Source organism: Planococcus citri, chromosome 1 (genome assembly GCF_950023065.1).
Source record: "Planococcus citri chromosome 1, ihPlaCitr1.1, whole genome shotgun sequence".
NCBI lineage: Eukaryota > Metazoa > Arthropoda > Insecta > Hemiptera > Pseudococcidae > Planococcus > Planococcus citri.
This window is the reverse complement of record NC_088677.1, coordinates 30,144,273-30,166,951: the sequence shown is the minus strand read 5'-3', so window position 1 is coordinate 30,166,951 and position 22,679 is coordinate 30,144,273. Positions and strand designations below refer to the sequence as shown.

Sequence of the window (22,679 nt, the reverse complement as noted above, 5' to 3'; positions counted from 1 at the left end):
ATAGTTTGGGGACTGATTTTCATCATTTTTAAAACTAGCGAACCTTTACAATCCGTCAACTCTGATTCACCTGCAATTCAGCTCACTGAAAGATCATGTTACCTACTAAGATTTCAGAATCGAATTTTCAGCTACTGAAATTGACATTTCGATTTTTGGTAAATTTTCGAAAATGGCGGGAATAGCCCACTGAAATATCAATTTATCACAAAAATAAGTACGTAAATATCGAGATAAAAATCTGGAAATTGATTTGGGCAGATGACTCGAAAATCCGAGGTGACGGATTAAAAAGTGTGCTTTTTTTGCAAGTTGAAAATTTCAAATTAAAAAAAAAATTAAATCCTCCAGTTGTTGCAAAAAATTATTTAAAGTGTCTTCTAACCCCTAAAGTCAACCCCTCCCCTCCCCTCAACACAAAACGATTCACATAACTTTCAAGCAGATTTGGAGCATCCAGCAAACGTTGAATTCTCTTCTGGTGAACGTCGAACTTGAGACAGTATCAAAATTCTCAGCTGCCAAAGTTGTTGCAACCCTTTTTGGAGCAATGATGGAGAAAAATCAGCTTTTGCTGGAGGCTCCGGATCGACTGGAAAAAGGGTGGCAATTGATTTATGAGTTGATTTTAGTATCTAATCCAATTCTCAGATTTTTATTTTGATATTTACATCATCATCATCATCATCATTCATCCATCATTGAACTTTCACCAGGTGAGCTGTTCAGCCCGTCTGGGAAATGGTAGAAGAATTGCTTGCCGGTGTATCATCAAGTTTTTTCTTCAGTCTTCCTCTGCTCCTCCTGCCAGTTTGGAGTGTATTCTTTGACTTTTTGAGGGGACCGTTCATCAGGCATTCTATTGACGTGTTTTCGCCATTTCTTTCTGTAATCTTTGACTCGTCTTATGATTGGCTCTGCTCCTAGCTCCTTCAGGATGTCTTCGTTCCTCTTCCTATCTCGTCTCGTACATATATCCTGCCATGGCTCGCATGAATCTCATTTCCGCTGCGGTTACTCTGCTTTTTATATCCTTTCTCATCGTCCATGTTTCACTTCCATACAGCAGCATTGGCCTTGCCAGCGCATTGTAGATTCTTATGAGTTTCACCTTTGACTTTTCTTGGAGGAATGGCTCGGTTTATCGCTCCGCTCACTCTCAGGAATTTATTGATCTTGAGTTGTGCGTCGACTTCTGTTTCATATGATAGCTCACATCCGAGATATTTAAAGCTTTTAACTTGTTCCACTGGCAGTCCATTTACAACAATTTTACTGTGTATTGGCTCTTTCCCCCCGAAGGCCATCACTTTTGTTTTGGACGAGGAGATTCTCATTCCGTATTCATCAGCTACTTTCTGATGGTTGTGCATCGCTCTCTGCAGGTCATCTTTGTTGTCAGCAAAGACCACCTGATCATCAGCAAATAGACAGGTATTTACTTTTTTTTTAATGTAAGAAATTGATATTTTAGTAGGTGGGCTATTCTTGCCATTTTAAAAAATTCTTCAAAAGCATTAAAATCAATTTTGACAGCTGAAAATTTGGTTCTGAAGTTTGGGGGACATGCCCCTCCACAATAACAAATTTCAGCTGAATAGGAGTTTATGAGTTGTAAAGGTTCCTTTGTAAATAAATGCATTTGAAAATTTAGAAAAAATATATGAAGGGTCCAGTCCTTGCATAATGCATATTATATCACCGGCGATTGTAGCTATTGGAGTTTCAAGATAAGGGGTGTGCAGGTTATTCAATTTTTTGTACCCACACAATTAAAATTTCTAGAATTATCAAGTTTTTAGATAAAATTATAGGTTCTGGAGGATTTTGAAGACAGAAAATTCATCTGAGGAGTCATTTAGACCAAAACCCGACCTGTGACTCTCCTGGGGGGGGGGGCAGGGGAGAGTTTTACTCAAAAACTCAAATGTTACAGGACTGAAAACTATCGAGTAGGTTGTCAAAATAGGTAATGTTTTTTGAACTGCCGAATCCATTTCTGAAGTTGTTTCAGCCGAAAAATGTAGAGTGCGCTGCATACGATGGACTTATCCGGATTTTTCTGTGGATGCGTTTTCTCAAAGTCGTTTTTTAGGACTCTGGGTATGTTTTTTTGTTTTGTTTTTAATGAATAGTACATATATCTCGTAGTCGTTGTCGAGATGAATCCAGAGATACCAATAGGTATCTCTATTTTGAAAAATTTGGACTAGCCTGTTTTTTTCTGTGAACCCTCCAAATACCTAAATCGCCAAAAATGGCGCATTTTGGATTTTTAAAAACTAGCTAAAACATCAAAAAATTAATTCGTGGTAACCTCTGAAAATGATTATCAGTGGAATACCTATCTAAATAAAAAGGAATAGGTAGGTAGGTACAATTATTTTTTCCAAATGAAAAAAAAATTATAAAAGAAAATGTCGACTTAAAATGATTTCAATGCCTGCTATTCAGGTGACACCGCTATTTTCATTACTTTTGTAAAATAAAATTTTTGGTCATGTTGGAAAAGTGTCAAACGCATAAAAATGAGAGTCTAAATTTATATCATACCGAATAAAACCTCACCCTTTAAAATTTTAATATCTCTTCATCCCGTCCTTTGAAATTTATCCAGCAGGTAGGCTTTTCGTTATCAAAAATTCAGAATAATTTAGGTACATAGATACCTACCCAACTAAAATTTCGGTTCTAAATTCTAAATGGTGGAGTAGCCTGCGTTATATCTACCTACGCGTCTATACCTGTATCAAAATGAGGACAAATAGGCATTTGAATCAATCGAAGATGAAAAAATTTCATCAGTCATTTATCACACCTTTTCAAACAAATAATTCAACTTGAAAAATACTGCTCTAAATGTTCGAAAACCACTTTTAAAAAGTGGAAAGCAGGCAACAGCATCCGAAATTACAACCGAAAGAAAACTCGTAAGTGATTAAGAGAAAAAAACTCAAACACCATTGTTTCCTCCATATACAGAAAGAAATTCGTAAATATTGCGTTGGGTAACAATAGGAAAAAAATCGTATTTAACCATAGTATTTTTCAAATGCAATGCGATCCTTTTACATACATGCCATTTAATGCTATTAAATCGTGTGCTACTTGAGAGTAAAATACACGCTGGATCTGTAGCAGTTCGGGATTGGGTATCTTCTTGAAACGGAATCAGCGTAAATGATGAGATTTTTTTAGTTGAGTAAGTTGATTCAGCTTCAGCATATTAGAGAAAGTTGCGGAATCTTTCTCGCGCAAAACAAATTTCCAGACGATAGTACCAAGTTAGCAACTTAAGAAGAAAGAACCGTTTTTAGCTTTTTGCTTTACAACCATAAAAACACTTGTGGTTTTGTACTTTTTGAACTTGATGTGCAAATTACTATACTATACGCTATCTGATACGCAATACCCTTCAACGAGAAATAAGTAGTAAAAATTACGTACTCGTTTTTATTTATTTATAAAATTAACCGTAGCTTTTGAAATTTCATTTCTTAGCCATTTATTTCGAAAATAATGAGCGAATTTTTTTGCATTTAGCGAACACATCTTTACACAAGATAAGCTTTACCAAATAAACCTCTTAACAAGTGAGGGGTAGAGAGTCAAAGTGGGAACTGTCCAATGAGCACTTTTTTTCAGGAACCGCAAAAAACTGTGGCGAAGGCGTGTGTTGACTAAATGAGTCGAATATGCCCTTAGGTTGTTCACTGATACCAGCTCTATCGGGCCACCAAAAATTTCCACCTCCCCGCCCCCCTATCAAAACTTACGAGCATTTTAAGTTTGGAGAATTCCGGTTTTCATTCGACTTTTTTTTTAATGGCTATTTATGGCTATTTGTGGTAGATTTCAAAGACCGACACAGTGCGCATTGTATTTTTCAGACGATTTTACATTAGGGGGCAACTTTTTTCTCAATAAAAATTCATACTGGTAGATTTTGAAAAATTTTTGTAAAGAAAAAATGAAAAATTTTATAATACCAAAATTTATAGAAAAATGATCAATTATAACGCAATAAACATTGAAATCACTTCTATGGTAATCCATGCGCACTGTTTACATCGTCAGCCACGTTGAGTGCAAAGGTCGAGTGAAACCGGAATTATCCATGCGGATAATTCCACATCTGACTCCACCTACCAACTTTGGAGGCCGCTAACTGTGTCAGTTAAATAGGTAGGTAAATTCTGTTTACACCATTCGATGCGCCTACTTAAACCGTAACCGAAACCATCAAAATCTCATTTTTCATTTTCATGGCGGAATTCCCACTTTGACTCTGCACCCCTCAAGTATCATCGCCATTAGATATCATTGAAAGTGAGTACCGAGAGTAAGTAGGTAATAAAATTGACGAGCTTTTCAAAATACAAAATGTAAGTAATAAGTACAAATAAAATGATGTAGGTAAGAACTACCAACACATTAAAAATCATTTAAACCATCGAGTTTTTCGAAAAAAATGAAATTTCATCACTTGAAGGAGTAAACGTCTAATTACTTTCATTTCGAGTGTTTGTTTTTTATTTTTGATGGGCAAATAATTCTACATTGAAAGGCATATTTCAACTTCCATATCTTAATTATACGAGTTTAATCCAAAAGCCATTATTTTAAATGAATAATTAATAATTATCTGGGAACATACTTTTTTTTTTTGAAAAAGCAAAACAAAAATACAATAAGATAAATATCGCGTTTAATTTAATTTCATTTTGTTTTATAAATTAAACGAAATTATCTCACGTTTTTAACGTTAACGAAATAACCACATTTGCGAATGTTTTCCAAAGTCAGAAAAGTTGCAGCTGTTACCCACATGTATTTGTATACTTTCTGAGTACACGTCGTTTCATTTATTCTGCTCCCTTTTTACGTAAACCACGTCAAGTAAACCTTAATTTTAATTTGAAACATGTAAATATTCCACACTACATATATTCAATGTCATTCGTTTTGAAATAAAATCCAGCGTTCAGTAGGTAAGGTACATATATTCACAGGTATGAAAAAATTTTCAAAAATGAATCTAAAATTGAGTAGAATCAAGTAGGTAGGTACTTATTAGATTAATTGAAAATAGTGTATTTCATACCTATAAAAATTAATATTCCAACATTTAAAAAAAATCAAAAAAAAAATCCATTAAAACACTACGAATAATAAAACCGACAAAGAATGAAGCTCCATTAATACGATAAACAAGCGAGATAGGTACCTATTTACAAAGTAAATTAAATGGTTATTCGATGTTTTAAAACAAACGTCGAAAATAAACATTTAACCACTCAAAAAAGATTTCCAAATGCACCGATGCAATTATTACTTCCGCCTTTCTTCGCAATTTACTCTGTTTAAATTTAAAAGAAAACGCGAGAAAAGATCATTTGAAGAAAAAACAGATTTTCTTAATTCGTTCTTTTACCGCTGCCACGTTGCCCTCAAGAGGTAGGTACACGCTACACACTCCACATTTATCCACCTGCCATTTATTTTAATCCCTTTAATGTACCTACACCTACCGGTACTGGTAGCGGAACATATGTATGTAAAATGTAAAAAAATGAGACGTGAATTTCCCTTTAATCATAAATGTACATAGAGAATTTTTTTCAGACGGTTTGCGTATTTTATTTTTCGTTTCCTTGTTAATTTACACCTTTGACACACTTCGCAAAATTTTTTCATATTAAAAGTAGAGAGCACGCTTTGCTGAAATCATAAAACATGGTCGTAAAAATTTCACCGCCAAATATTTTATAAGAAGGATAGGTACCTACGTAAAAGAATTCTTTACACCGCTAGCTATGATCATTTTCCCTTCTTTTTCGCATTATTCATAGCGAAATGAACATTTTATGTTCAATTACGTGGCATCAGAAATACAATTAAATCTGACATAAATCAGTCGAATGGCATTCAATCTTTGGAAATAAACAAACGTGTCAGTTTGGTTGATATTTAAATTTATACTCGTATGTACGAAAGAGTCGAGTAAAAATTTATATTAAACATAGAAGCTATAAACGTGTAGGTAGAGAACTAATTACCGGTTTGCCATGTGATTTTTGAATTCATCTATATGTGTCAGATAAAAATACCAACTCATATTTTGAAAAACTGACTGAAAAATCTCAAAAAATTGATAGAATACAGTAAAGGTTGTAGGACTGAAATAAAAGTAAAATAGGTAAAACAAAACAAAAACTGTTAAAAAGTACCAAGTTAAGTATGTAAGTAAATAAAATGGATAGAAAAGGCTAACAATAAGTAAACTAATTGAGGGATGTTTAAAGAAGGAAAAAAGCAGTACTTTTGGCAGGACGATATTTTCTTCAAATGTTTCAATTTGGGGAGTCGAGAGAAGAGTTTAAATTTATTCAGGCCAGAATTTTTTGCAGTCGAAATGATTCCATTTTCAAAGAGAACAAGAAAAAATGAAATAAAAAGCCAAAAATTCTGAATGAAGAGAATTAAGAAAAATTACAAAGTTTCTGATAAAGGTGAAAAAAAAATCATTCGGCCGATTTTGACAAAAAAAAGGATTTTTATTTGACATTTTTGGAATAAACCGGATTTCTTAGAAATGCTAAGGAAAAATCAATACTTTTTGTTTTTAGATGTTTCATCAAAAAAGTACAAATTTTTTAGGAATTTTGACAAGAATGGGATCTTTTCCGACAATTTTGGTGAATAATAAATTTTTTGGAAATGAACAAGAACAGAGACCTTTCAAGAATATCACAACTGACAGAACAATTTCTGGACATAGCTCAAAAAGAAAGTCGATAGGGCATCCAAAAATTCCACCCTTACTAGACCAAACTTCAGTATTTGAGTAATTCATTTCCGATTTTTGACGAATTTTAAAATTTTAAAAACTCATTTTCCATAAAAGAATTAAAATTCGATCAAGGAAGGTGAAAATCTGAAATTTTGTTAATTCAGTTCGACGTTAAATTTCGAGCCACTTTTGGAGTTTTGAGCTGATTGAAAAATGGACCAAATTTCAATTTTTAAAAGTTCTAAAAAACACAATAGAAAATTAGGTGAGCATCTGTTTAGTATACTTACCTAATGAATGATAACTCATTTTTGGATGTTATTTCGATATGGGGAAATATGCCTTCATTGCCTTAGAGATGTTTAAATTAATATATCCCTATGTACAGGAAGTATGGTAACATGAGAATCTATTTATAGATCCGCTGCTTGTAGCTCGAAGGCTCATGCATTGGATCTCTAACCCTCAGCTTTACTTGGTTTCGGATATTCGCGATGGCTGGTTCTTTGTCAATCCATAGATGAATAGGCAACGGAGCTTTCCCCCTCCATCCCTCTTTCCTGTCTTAGCACACTTTATTAAGTGGATAATTTGTGCTGACAACGTGATGTTTATTCTAATTATGTCTAATTATTGCGGTACATTGGGTACATCTCTGATCCTGCTAGCCATTGGAGGGTATTTCTCATCAAAAAGGAACTTTGTGTAATACATTTCTGTCGATATGTTTAGTATATGCTCAGTAAGTTTGATCACGTGACTCCCACGTTTCGGAGCTATTCTCGTGATAATGATTGCAAGGGTTTCCCTGCAAATGACCAAGTTTCGACTTCAATTATGAACGATCTACGGTGAATTTTTTTAGTGTCGAAGTTTCAAATTGTTATTTGTGTCGTCCTGAAGAACAAACGGACGCATTTTACGATCGTTTTAGTGTCTCTGAGAGGTCGAAATTCGGTAAAAACTCACCAAATAACAGCTCAAATGCTTCCATTTCTTGTGATATTGAATCCTTTCGTTTCAGAAAACATAATTTTAAAACACGAGTTTACAAAAGTCGATCAATTGCAAAAATTAAGCTCAAATTCACTCGTAAAATACGAGTTCCCGTTTGCCTGTTATCATTATCACGAGAATAGCTCCAAAACCTGGGAGTCACGTGATCAAACTTATTGAGCGTATTGGGGATACCCGCGAAAGAGGCAGAAAAAGCGTACAGTGTTATGATTAAGTAATTACTCTCCATTTCCATCAAAGTTATATTACATCATTGCTAATTAATAATAATTAATAAGCTAGCACTTATCACTATTGGCAAGTCCGCTACCAAAGTACGCGCTCTACAGATTTTGGTTGCAGGCTGTTGGTTATGGGATGTTTTTACAATAAACATTAGGATAATAATGGGTTTATTGTAAAAGTTGGCATACATCTAGAGAACGGAGCCTCCTAGGACTAACTGATAACCTTAATCTGAAAGGGAATTTTATCTTCTACAATTTTGTTCCTTACCATTTTTTCACTGGGATACACCATTCGTCAGGAAAGTCAACTTTTATGTCAAAAAACATAAATTTCACAAAAAAAGAACAATGTTGAATTCATGCATTTTGACATCAATGTTGAGTTTCTGGACAAACAGTACATCCTACGATAAAAATAGTTATGAACAAAATTGTAGAGGCTGAAATTTTCTTTTAGTAGATTGTAATTAACCTTCCCTAGGATGCTTGGTTCTTGAGATTGGCGAGTCCGCTATCACCAGGAGCGCTACTGTCGCGTGTTGATTATGGGATACCAGGTTATCACACACCATTGTTGATTATGGTGGTGTACAGATTTAAGATGTTTTTTCAATTAATTATTAAATTATATTATTGTTTTGCCGAAAATGGATGATTGTAATGTGAAAGGAATATGATGCCATATATCACAAAGTGTACATTATACTCGAATATCATCTTCATGAAAAATAATATTATACTGAAGTGTCCAAAAGTTAGTTTATGCTATCAAAATTCGCGTATATCTCGAGAACGGAGCCTTTAGAAAAAAAAACTGATGACATTGATCCGAAAGTGAATTTAATCCTCTACAATTTTGTTCATAACATTTTTTATCTTCGGATGTACTGTTCGCTCAGAAATTCAACTTTTATGCCAAAACATGCAAATGCCAAAAAATGAAAAACTGTTTACGTGCGTGTATCTCAAGAACCAAGCATCATAGGGAAAGTTAATTACACTCTACTAAAAGAAAATTTCAGCTTCTACAATTTTGTTCATAACTATTTTTATCAGAGGATGCACTGTTTGTCCAGAAAATCAACATTGATGTCAAAATGCATGAATTCAACATTGTTCTTTTTTTGTGAAATTTATGTTTTTTGACATAAAAGTTGACTTTCCCGACGAATGGTGTATCCCAGGGAAAAAATGGTAAGGAACAAAATTGTAGAGGATAAAATTTCCTTTCAGATTAAGGTCATCAGTTTGTCCTAGGAGGCTCCGTTCTCGAGATGTATGCCAACTTTTACAATAAACCCATTGTTATCCTAATGTTTATTGTAAATCATCCCATAACCAACAGTCTGCAACCACTACCTGTAGAGCGCGTACTTTGGTAGCGGACTCGCCAATACACGTACGTAAACAGTTTTTCATTTTTTGGCATTTATATGTTTTGGCATAAAAGTTGAATTTCTGAGGGAACAGTACATCCAAAAATGGAAAATGTTAAGAACAAAATTGTAGAGGATTAAATTTACTTTCAGATCAATGTCATCATTTTTTTTTGCTAAAGGCTCCGTTCTTGAGATTAACGCGAATTTTGATAACATGAACTAAGTTTTGGACACCCTAGTACAGTATCATTTCTCATGAAGATGATTTTTGAGAATAATGTACACTTTGTGATATATGGCATCATATTCCTTTCACATTACAATCTTCCACTTTCGTCAAAACAATAATATAATTCAATAATTGAAAAAACATCTTAAATCTGTACACCACCATAATCAACAATGGTGTGTGATAACCTCGTATCCCATAATCAACATGTGACAGTAGCGCTCCTGGTGATAGCGGACTCGCCAATTATCAAGATTATTCATCTAGTTATCAACGCGAGTCGTAAGATAGAAGCCAGAGCTTGCATCTATTATAAAATATAGTCTTGTAATTGTGATGCGTTTCGCGATTAGGGACCTTGCGCTTGTGGTGAATCGATGTATTTTTTTATTGACGTTTTGGGTTCTTTTTTCAATGGGGAATCCAGTGGTGCAATCAGTTTTTCCATAAGTGGTCAAACATCAGCTACACACTGCTCTAAACTTATGAGAATGTGAGTAAGGCCTGAGTAAAGTTTTGAGAAAAATACCTCTAAAGATTGAGGTTTTAATAAAAATATAAGAAAACATTTTTAAAAATCTTCGAAGTATGGATTCTAGCATGAAATTTAATGCTGAATCCGATGCTGTTGTTGTTGTTGTTGTTGTTGTTTTTAAAAATCTTGATACAGAGCAGCTGAAAAAGTAGTGAAAAGTAGTGAAAAATAATGAAAAGTAATAAGGGACCTTATGGTGATTTAAAAAAACAATGTGTTACAGTTTCTTAAAAATTGATCTAGCGTTCTACAGACTTCAAAAAATTACACCTGACCAAAATTGTAGAGAATTAAATTTCCTTTCCACATAAAGCCATTAGTTTTTTTTTCTAGGATGCTTAGTTTTTGAGCTTTTCTCAAAAAACTGAAATTTCATTATAATGAATGAGCAAATTTCCTTTTTTCTGAAATGTTCCATTCTTAATTTTTTTTTTGTTTGGTACAAACCAATAAAAAGTACACTTTTTGTGATTATTTTCCATCTTAAAAATGTTCAAAACTATCAGAACTGTTTTTTAACACTGCTGTACTTGAGTTATCATCAGGTTTTTTCATCATTCACCACAAGGTACCTTTTCTTTTTTAATGTTTCACCACAAGGTCCCTGAGCATTAATTGTAATATCTCCTCAACGGAAATGCCCAGGGCAAAGCGACTTAAACAGGATGCTTCAAAAGACTTCAACCAACTAGAAAACAAAAAATTTATTTTTTCGATAAAATTTCGATAATTCGATGTTTTGCCTCTCCTGAAAACATCAAATTTTCACCACAAGGTCCCTAATCGCAAAACGCATCACAATTATTTTATATTAACCAACCCTTAAAGTGTATTTTTCTAGTTGTTCTTTAATAGGTATCAATAAATCACATAATTAACACTAATTGGCGAATGTGTGTATTATTTGGTACTTTTGAATAACTTTATGTATAGAGTAGATGGCACTTATTGAAATCTCTCTATCTTATGAGCTATCCAGGACGAGGTAATTATTCCTTCCCTAAGGAATAATTACTGGCTTAACCACCATAAATAGGAATTAAAATAATGTCCCTCAATCCCAGTAATTAACCCCCTCACTTTATCAATTTAATTTTTCTTTGTTCAATACAATAATTTTTCTTCGGATAGTTGAAAATTTTCAGTGTTTTTTTAGACAGGTTTTCTACCAAACTAGACAAGATCTCCAGAAAATCATCAAAAAAATTAATCACAAGAGTTTTAAATATTTCAGTAACAATAAAAAAGTTTTGTTATTTTATTATTTTTTAAAAAATTAAAATTGAAACAACTAAAACACTCAAAGTAAGGAAAAAATGCACATTTGCACGTGTTTTTTTTGACATACCTATCTCCACTCTCATCTCAAAAGTTTGGAAAAAAATATGAGATGAAAAAACATTCAAAAAATCTACCTACATTCGAGCTTCCATCATCCTTCACCGAAATGTTAAAATTTTCCACGTAAAATTACCACACCGCAAGTCACATTTAATTCAATTACAAACAAACGAACACACCACCAAATTCGAGGCAAATTCACGACATTATCGCAATAAAAAAAGAAAAAAACATCGTAAATTAAATCGGTAAATTAAACTGCACCCGAGAACATACATTCACATACGGTGACAATAATAAAACGAAGATCACGAACGTAATTTTGAAAATGGAAAAACATCGCAGGATCGGTTGCTTACGTACCTAATCAAATAAATTTCGCATTTCATAATCCATTTTGCCTATACATATGTACGTTAAGCTGCAGGAAGTTCTATACTCGTATCTCAACAGTCTTGGTGGCGTTGGTGTTAATTATAGTCCTATCTTTCGCCATACTAACCCTCGCCATGAGATCAATCTTGATTTGTATTGTCTACATTAATTAACTGGTGTATGAATTATCATCCTTTTGATAGATTATACCTATATTATAGCATTTGTACGCATTCCATGCGACGAAAATCATATGATTATGCTTATTCATTCGCTTCACACATTCGTTTCTCTCATTTCCTCCATAGCTGATTTCAAAGTAATCGCCAACGTTTTGTTATTGCAAATTAATATACGCATACTTGACTTTTTTTTTTTTTTTTTTAGTACGGTTTGAATAATTATTCGTAGGCCTATGTACGAGTATTTTGACGCGTTTGAAGATGTCTATATTTACTCGTGTGTATACCTATATTGCACGAGATGTCGTCGATAACTTCACCTGTTTAATTCGTCAGCGTATTTTAATTAATCGTATGAGAGCTGTCATTGAGATATTAATCAGGAGGATAGGTATTTATTTTTCTTCATTCGCGAAATTCGATGAAACACGTACCTATACGTCTCTACCTGCACCTATCTATCCGTATATGTAGATTATATCAAAGTAAAACATGCCACGTGATTAAGAAAAATGATTCGATGTTAGATGTATTCGAGTGAAAATTTATACACGCCGATTCATTTGCGTATAGAGCGTAGATTTTCACACATGGTTTTTAATGGTAAAAGCAACTTTCATTAAAAAGGTTCCCTTTTTAGGTTCACTCGTATATAGCATAAACGACTGCGCCACATTTGTGAAAATTTCACGTAGTATTACAATCAAAGCATTTCGAGTGGAGTCTCGAGAAGCGTGTAATTTATTAAGGCAAAAAATTCCAACAAAGATATCATTAACAATGCTAATTTTTTAATTTCAATCGTTTAATTGTATGGTAATTCGTCTTCTAGAGTACGATTTGTTTCCCAACTCGAAATACTCTAGTGTTCTATTCTCATTCTTCGAGTGTATCTGATTCGATTATTTATCGAAGGGGTTAGAATACTCGTATATATACGCCATGCCACGATTTTGTCAAGAATCTGAAAGAAACGCATTTACATTTTTTTTTTCGATGGTGGAATGTTTTTGTGGTTGCATGCGCAATCCTTATAGTTTTTGAATCTCAATTCGAGAAGGTTAAATCTGAATAAGTATACCTTTTCTATACGAACTACGAGTAAAATGGAAAAATGCAAAATAAATGATTCTAAGTTGACGGAGGTGACAATTTGGATGTGTTAAAAAGGGAGTAGGTAATTTTTTATTTTATGCGAAAAAGAGAGAATTAATTAGAGAGGTACGAGTAGGTACAAAAATTCAAATAAATTTTACGTCGAAAATTCAAGAAAAGCGTTTAACAATTCTGAACAGATTTTTAAGCAGTAGTTTGCATACAGATTTCGACAAAAATGTTATGATTTCATTCAGATGAAATTTTTCTCGATTTTGAGCAAATGTACCTAAGATGTAATTTTGAAGAAAATTGTTGATTCTGAATGATTTTTAAAAAATCTGCATTGGATTCACTTGAATCCTAAATTTTTTAATTATGATATGTATTGCATTCCAGGCAATTTAGGAAAAGCCCTGTCTTTGAACGAGAGTTTCAGATTTTGAATGGATTCTGGATGTACATTACTATGTATTATCACATGTATTACATGGAAAAGTTGATCATGTTGTTAATAAAAAATTGGTGTGAGCATATATGTAGATTTTAAAACTTTTCAATTCAATCCATCCCACGGCCTGTTTCAAAGTTCCTTATGGAAATTTTTTAAAAGGGGAAATTTTTATTAAATGAAATCAACTTGATTATAGTGTTGATAAAAACATCAAATCAATACCCTATCACAAAATAATACTAGCACTTATTAAATTTTCTGAATTTGATTTTGCAATTACTGACTCCAGTAAACCATGAAATTGATTTTCAAATGTGTAATTTAGAGTCCTATAAAGGTCATTGACCTGTCTGTCTAGCCTCAAAAGGTCATCAACCCACCTGTCTGCCTTCCTATAATGTCGTCTGTCTACCTATCTAGCCTTCAAGAGGTCATTGAACCATCTGTCGATCTTTAAAGGTCGTCTAACTATCTGCCTAGCATCTAAAGGTCATTGACCTTTCTTTATGTTCTCTCAAAGTTTTCGGTGTACCTGTCTGACCTCTAAAGGTCATCGACCTGTCTGCATGGCACCCAAGGCCATCTGTGCACATGTTTCGCCTCTAAAGGTCATTGACCTGTATGTCTGGATTTCCAAGGTCACATGTCTGTCTAGCATTTATAGGTCATTGACCCATCTGTCTGGCTTCTCAAGATGTCTGTCTGCCTGTATAGCCTTGAAAGGTCATTGACATGCACGTTTGGCCTCCAAAGGTCGATGACCTGTATATCTGGCTTTCCACGGTCATGTATCTGATTGTCTGTCTGGTATCTACAAGTCATTGACTCGTCTGTCTTGCATTCTAAGGTCGTCTATCAGTTTGTTTGGCATCTAAAGATCATTGACCCATCTGTCTACAGCTTCCCAAGGTCGTCTGTCTGCGTGTCTGGCATCTAAAGGTCATTAACCCATCTGTCTGACTAACTAAGGTCATCTGTCTGGATGTCCGACCTTATAGAGTCGTTGACCTGTCTGTCTGGCTTCCCAAGGTCATCCGTCTGTCTGCTTGTCTGTTTTCTAAAGGTCATTGACCTTCATTTCTGGCATCTAAAAACTGTCTGACTTCATCTCTAGCCTCCTAAGCACTTTGACTCGTCTGTTCAGCTTCTCAAGATCGTCTATCTGCCTACCTGGCCTATCAAGGTAATCAGTCCGCGTATCTGATTTCCCAGAGCTTCAAAATGCAAATTTGGAATCTTGTAATTTGGAGACTGTGTCAACTCTAAAAATTGATTTGATTCATCATTGTTAAACCCTTAAAGGCCCATGCAAACCCTGAGATGCTATGAAAAAATGCTTTCAATTTCCTGAATAAGATCATAACAAGTATCACTTTTACTCACAGTTCACCCCCCCCAGCCCCTTGAAGCCACTTCGGTAATGATAGACTTATTTATTTGATTATCCTCCAAAATCGAAGAAGCAAAAAACCCAATTGGGTCAATCTTGGAACTGAATGATATAGTTTCATGATGTAATGAATGAGTGAAAGTGTAATTCCAAAGAACACCTCACCCCTTTTTGTGGGGCAATCATTGATAAAAGTTGGTATAAAATACAGGGAACAGGGACCCATGCTTCATTTTTGGATGAACATATTGATGGTTGAGCTATCACAAAATGAAGTCAAGAAAAGTATGTGCAGGGGTGACCACGGCGTTTTTTACAAATTTGATAAACTTGTTTTGGAAAACCCCCGAAAAAACAAAGCAAGAATATACAAAGTACATCACACGGAAATATTCTCAAGTAGGCTTGAAATGACAGAAACAAAAATTGAAAGGAACACAAATGCTCTTAATGGGACATACATTCAGAAAATCTACAATCCACCCATCAAATCTGTTTATCACACTGTAGATATTCTTTCTCGATATTTGTCACCAAAAAATTACATCCCTCAAAGGTTAGCAGTAGGATTGTTTTTCTGCAGAAATATCAAAATAGGTTTATCTACCACTTTGAAAAGCTTTACACAGTCAAATTGCAGCACTCTCTGGCATTTTGTAATGTTCAAGCATTCATGAAGAGGTCACTATCCCTCCTCGATCATAGATAATGTAGTTCTACATCATGAAAATTGCATGAGCAGAAGTCGTCGTTAACAATCATGAGATTGTGTCTAGCTTATGACTACTGGATTCAGGGGATTTGAGTTTCAGTAAAAAGCTTTCAACTGCTGTTCAACCACAACTCTGAACTTATGACAGTTTTGAGAAATTTCTGCCGAAGTCGATATTCTTTCTCGATATTTGTCAACCAATAGTAACATCCCGTAAAGGTTAGCAGTAGGCTTGTTTTTCTGCAGAAATATTGAAATAGGTTTATCTACCACTTTGAAAAGCTTTACATAGCCAAATTGCAGCACTCTCTCGCATTTCATAACGTTCAAGCATTCATGAAGAGGGCATAATCCCTCCTCGATCATTAGACAGTGTAGGTAGTTCTACATCATGAAAATTGCATGAGCAGAAGTCGTTGTTTCCAATCATGATATTGACCTCTTCATGAATGCTTGAACATTATGAAATGCCAGAGAGTGCTGCAATTGGACTATTTAAAGGTTTTCAAAGTGGTAGATAAACCTTTTTCAATATTTCTGCAGGAAAACAATCCTACTGCTAACCTTTGCGGGATGTCACTATTTGGTGACAAATATCGAGAAAGAATATCCACCGTGTGATAAACAGATTTGATGGGTGGATTGTAGATTTTCTAAAAGTATGTCCCATTAAGAGCATTTGTGTTCGTTTCAATTTTTGTTGCTCCTGATTAAAAATTACCAATTTCCAGGAGGAAACATTGTTTAATCATTATTGAAATCAGAATATCATTATAACAAAACATTTTCAAACGCATGAAAATGTCAAGAAAAATCATTTTAAAAATCAGCACAATGCTGGGAAAATTCCAAAAACATCACCCGCGTTTCAGTATCCAAACATCAATTAATTTCAAACCCATCTACATAATTAAAATAAAATACATCACAATCATACTTACATATATTCCATTTCACTTTGATTAGTCGGACCATCTGGCCATTCACTATAACAGACTATACGAATATCACCATTTGCGAAATGCTGCGTAAGGATGGTAAAAGTAACTAAATTCGGAGCAGCCGCTATCATTCCAAAAATCCATATAAACGTCACTATGGTTAATGCTTTTCTCAGACGCATTCTCGGTCTTAATGGATACATAATTGCGATATACCTGCAACACATCAAATAAAATACACTTCATTAATAATCTCACATTAATCTTACTCCTGTTTCCAGTTACGCATTTAACGCCAGCAAGCAAAATCACTTGCAACAGACCTGTCGGAAAATATTTATAGCGCGGATACCCTTAAAAATAGAGAGCATATCGTCGCATAGGTATACGTCTTATAGACAGAAAATCTCACGCACTAACCTGCATAACCTTGTCAAAGCTGTTACCGCGCGTAAAAAAATCCCACGTATAAATAAAAATCAGCAAATTCGCCCATACATTTTACGTATAAAAGCCAAGACGAGTCTGCTCTTTAAAGAATTAGAAAAGAGAGGGAAAAAAACGTAGAACCAATGAACTGAGAAAAAACCCTACCGCCATGTTAATTTGTTATTACAAGAGATGGCCAAAATATACTATATTTCCAAAAGATTTATTTCTTTTCAAGAATTACAACTCATGTAACAAAGCAGCGCTTTTAAGGTGGAAATAAATCGTTAAATGTCTAGCTTTTCCTTAAACATTTTTTTCACATATTCAGGGCCAGTTGAAATCGTTAATTTTCACGGTTAGTGATTTTACAATATTATCGCCATCGTCGTGCACGAGTATATGGGCGAAATTCTACAGCTACGCGGATTGTCTGGCTGTAATTCAAGTGAGATTACAGATTTACGCACTGAAGGATAGACAGGTAGGTATATGAAGGAGGATGGTGAATTAAACACGTTGCAGAATTTTCACTCGAATAGAGTCAGATTTATTGATTTTTCATTTCCTTGTTTCTTGAAGAGAATAAATTTACCAATTCTAGAATGTTCAAAGAAATTTAAAAAATCAGAAAAGGAAGTTTGATGGAATTTTGCAGATTTTTCCACGATAAGAGAGCCAATTTCGGGAAATGAAGGGTTAAATTTTCATTTCAAAAATAAAATCGTAGACGAATGAGCGAATTTGGGAACAAATCTGAAATCTGCATCCTCAAAACTTCCTTCCGACCACAACCAAAAACTTTTCAACTTTTTTCTCCAGCTCATCCCACTCCCTGAAAAAAATCGGTTCATCATGACCTTCATCCATTCGCTTCCTAATACTGACAAAGTAGGTATACCTAGTAACCTACAATAATAACACGTAAATACCCAGACTACGAGACGTTCACAAAAATTAAATATTTACGCATCATTTATATCCTTAGACCTTTTCATTAACACACCAACGGATATCACAAAGTACATAAACAAGAAAAATAAACAACTCCTTAAACACGACGACGACGGCATACACAGGGATTTTCCCAGAAGGTAATGTAATGTAGTTAAAGATACGACTGTTTGTACTTTCTTATACGAGACAAAAAGCCCAAAGTTGTACAAAATTTAAGTACATATCGACTTCAAACTTGACCTTGATTGTGAAAAACTCGAAAGGGAAAAAACTTCTTGCCATTGAATGGACTTCATAAAGTAGCAAAGTGCCATAAAGCGTTATTTTTGATGTCTTCGGCACGTTGTAAATGTTGCTTGACCATTAATATCATCGAACTTCGACAACGATACTTTGTTGCTGGAGTTTTCACTTTTTTTTTTATTAAATTTTATTATACGAGATTGTGTTTTTTCCTCTTTTTTGGATTTTATACGAGTATTGCAAGTTTTATTAAATGATGGGAAAGCTCTTTGAGAAATTTCCCAACAATAACCGAATCAAGTCAATTGTATAGTTGAAGAAGCTTGAAGGAAAAAACTATACTGAAGATCGTCACTGATATCTAATCTTTTTTGGACCTTGCTAAAAACGCAAAGGCGACGACAACGCGACACAATATAAATGCGAATTGGGCATTCAGGATGCTCGAAAATAAATGCAAAATTGAATTAAATACCTACCAAAAAAATATATTTTCACTTTCTCTAAATATAAATGTTCGCAAGCTTTTGTCCTCGCTCCGCTTGGGCCAGTTTGATTTTCTTTTATTTGAAAATCGAAATTTTTAATGAAGTATACATTCAAATTCTAAAATTCTGTTGTGAAAAAAATAAACTCATCACAAAAAATATTGTTTTTTACCTCTCAAAATACGAATTTTCGAATTTTTTTGCCCTCAGTCCGATACAGCTTCTGTGTGTGTGTTTTTTTTTCAAATTGAGATCGAACTTTTAATAAAAATCTATTACATAAGCTTTCAAATTTCAAGAAATGTTTAAACCAAAAAAAACAAAATTCAACTTTTTCCTTTCCATTGAAACTCACAATTTTGGGGAAAAAACAAAACCATGGTAACTTACTTACACGAGCATTTCATTATTTTTTCAATTATAGTGTTAGGTACTCTTTTGCATTTTAAAATGAATTATAACCTATAAATTTTACTTTTTATTTTTAATTTGAATAATCGAAGCATAACGCTGCCGGAAAGAATTTTTTACAGTCGTGTTGTTAGGTTGGATGTATGCTTTTACTGAAATTATCTTTTGAAAAACAACTAAGTACGTCCAATCGATAATTTTGCTAGCAGAATGCTAACATTAGTTGCATCCATTTAGCATGAGTAGCAGAACACTAGCATTTTCGCTAGGTAGAAGACTTCTAACCCAAGAGCTGGAAGTCAAGTGCTAGTATAACGCTGGCAATTTGCTAGCATCGTTCCCTATCATATGATACACTTTGCTTCTCTGCGATAAAGTAGGTAAGTATGTAATCAATTTACATCAATGCGATTTCATGTTAAAACATAAGAAGAATGAAGTTAACCACCCAATCACTCACTTTATACTAGCACAAGCCTAGCATCGAGCTAGCATTGTAGGCCAATGGCCCATTTTTATAGATAATTTTGGAGAATAGCCATTACCTAATTAAAAATACCCTTCCTACCGCTTGATATTGTCAATGGGGACGGATTCCTGAATCCTTTTTCAGTAATAAGTTCAGTGTCGTTGGAAGGGCAAATGAAAATTTTACATAAGCTTTAGAGAGCATTCTGGAGAGAGAAAAACGAGCGTGATATAATCTGCTGAAGTGATCATACCGATGATAATCCGAAAACATCCGGTACTTACATAATGTAGACGTCGAGTAAGTATACCTTTACCTATACATAGACAGCAGACACCTTACCTACCGACCCAGTGTACACTTTATCTAGTACGAAGCTGTAAAGCCAAATTAAATCCTATACTTTTACCAAAGCCGAAGCCAAAGTCGAAGTAGACGTCGAAATTATTTTTTTTTTAACCGAGTGAGTAGCTCAAGCTGATACTCAATCCTTCGACTTCTTTTCAAACTCTTTTTTTTTTTACGTTGAAGCGCAAGCGGAGCTGGAGCTGGCGAATGATGAAAAAATAAAATAAAACGTAAATTTATACCGAAAGCAAATCCAGCAGTAAGTTGAAAGCTTCAAAGTAAATTATTACGACGGTACGTTTGTAATTACAAACTCGAAAGCAAAGTTAACAAGTAACATAAAAATTCCGACCCTAGCTTGAGATTAAATTTAATGGAAATACTCCTATAGTAACAAGTACCTATAAACTGTGTAGTGGACAAGAGTAGAATAACAGAAATCAACCAGAGCATCGTTTAGCAAGTACGTGTAGGCCAATTCCCAAAGGAATCGAGCAAATTCAGCGGAGAGTCGCAAAAAAAAAAGGAAGCAGCCGACTGCGAACCTAAGAGACTTAGCCAAGCGAAAAATAATCAAATATAAAAATTTATAAATTATGAGCAAACAATTCACGAGTAAATTTACGCTGCAGTGAGATATAGGCCGAAACTTGAATCTCGAGTCTGTACTTATAGTCGGATTTATTTTTCACGAGACTCCCACTCTAGATGACTCGTAAATATGCACGTGTAAGCGAGGCAAAATCACTTGGGATATTTACTTTTGCATTTATGCATAACGTTTGAACTGAATAACCGAAGAAAAAATGCATTACAGATACATATACTTGAATTGATTTTGAAAAATTAAGACGAAGGTGAGCAAAGTACCTACGGAGGCAGAATGTTAACAAAATGTAAGTATACCTACCTATACATAAATTGATTTTTTTAATAGATTTTTATGACTTTTGGCAACCTCTTTATCATAATTCTGTTTTTTTACATTTTTTTGTTATGATTTTTTTACTTTTTATGGAATATTCATGGCTTTTTTTCAAAGTTCATATAAATTGATGATTTCATTAAAACTTTCATCTACTTATACTAACCTTTTTATAACATTTTAAAATATTTTTTTGTTATGTTTTCATTCTATTTTGATGATTTCTCCATCGTATTTACCCATTTTTCTGTATCATGCTGAACTTTTTTTTTTTTTTTTTTTTTTAATATTTTCGTTAACTGTTTTCGTAACAATTTTTGTAACATTTTAATAAAATCTCGAAGTCATCATATTCCCTCATTTTTTTGTAACGATTTCTTCGCATTTCCATCAAGTTGTCAGAATGTTTCTATTAAAAAAATGTTCTCAAAGTTTTCAAAATAATTTCTGTAAAATTTTTAAAATTATTTTTCGATCATTTTGCATTGCATTTTGTGGACGTATTCACAGTGTTTCTAAAAAGGTTTTCACGATGTTTCCATCATTTTTGCAACTTCTTACAGCGTTCTTGCAACGGTCTCGTAACGTTTCTGTAACGTTTCAGTACCGTTTCTATATCGTTACTATACAGTTTCCACAACATTTCCATAACGTTTTCACAGCGTTTCTATAACGTTTTCACGACATTTCTGTAACGTTTCTGTAACGTTTTCACAACGTTTCTGTAACGTTTTCACAACGTTTCTGTAATGTTTTCACAACGTTTCTGTAACGTTTTCACAACGTTTCTGTAACGTTTTCACAACGTTTCTATAACGTTTTACAACGTTTCTATAACGTTTTCACAACGTTTCTATAACGTTTTCACAACGTTTCTATAACGTTTTCACAACGTTTCTATAACATTTTTACATTTCCAAAACATTTTTGTAAGTTTTCATAGCGTTTCAGTAACGTTTTCACAACATTTCCTAAAATTTCTGTAATGTTTTCATAGCGTTTCTATACCATTTTCATAACGTTTCTATAGCGTTTTCATAACGTTTCCGAGCATTTATGTAATATTTTTACAGCGTTTCTACATACACAGTTTCCACAACGTTTCTACAACTTTTCTACGACGTTTTTCAAATATTTGTAACGTTTTCACAAGATACCTCATACTTTTTTTGTGGTGCTTTTGTAACGTTTCCGTGACGTTTTCACAACGTTTCTAATGAGTACCTACTACAACATTTTGATAAGATTTACCATGAAACTTCTACGATCTTTTTTAATGGATTCCAGAACTCTTTCATTACGTTTCTGTAATGTGTAGGTACTTCATGGTGTATTACAAATCGTTTCAACATTTTTTTTTTCTTTAATTTCCCTAAATATTTTGCCTATTTTAATTTCATAATAATTTATCAAGCTTTCGAGATATTTCTGCTACGACCAGTCTCATATTGTATTCTTCCTATTCCCTTCTCCCTTCTTACGCAGCACGAAAACTGTTCTAAAAAGTTACCGAGACAATTCGTTTCTTTTGTGTTTTTTTTTTTTCAGTGTGGGTTGTTCATATTTTTTTCAACCCAAGTAAAGTTTCAACTTTACTAATCGTGATTAAGCTCGAAGACTATAATATTAGATTAAAAATTCTACCTCAGTTCCTACCTACGTCTTACATACCATCAACTTACACTAGGAAAATTTCGAAACGAATTTAAATCAAATAAAAGAAATGGAATTACATCCTC

The 22,679-nt window shown here is 33.8% G+C and overlaps 1 protein-coding gene across 3 annotated transcripts in view; it reads right to left on the bottom strand.

Annotated features, from left to right (window-relative positions):
* The window catches only part of LOC135831276 (tachykinin-like peptides receptor 99D), a 254,418-nt gene that overhangs the window by 55,817 nt on the left and 175,922 nt on the right, over positions 1–22,679 (bottom strand). For all 3 annotated transcript variants that reach the window (XM_065343646.1, XM_065343648.1, XM_065343647.1), the window contains exon 3: positions 16,671–16,886. In XM_065343646.1, the coding sequence (XP_065199718.1) occupies positions 16,671–16,886 (216 nt within the window). The remainder of the gene's footprint in view (positions 1–16,670; positions 16,887–22,679) is intronic.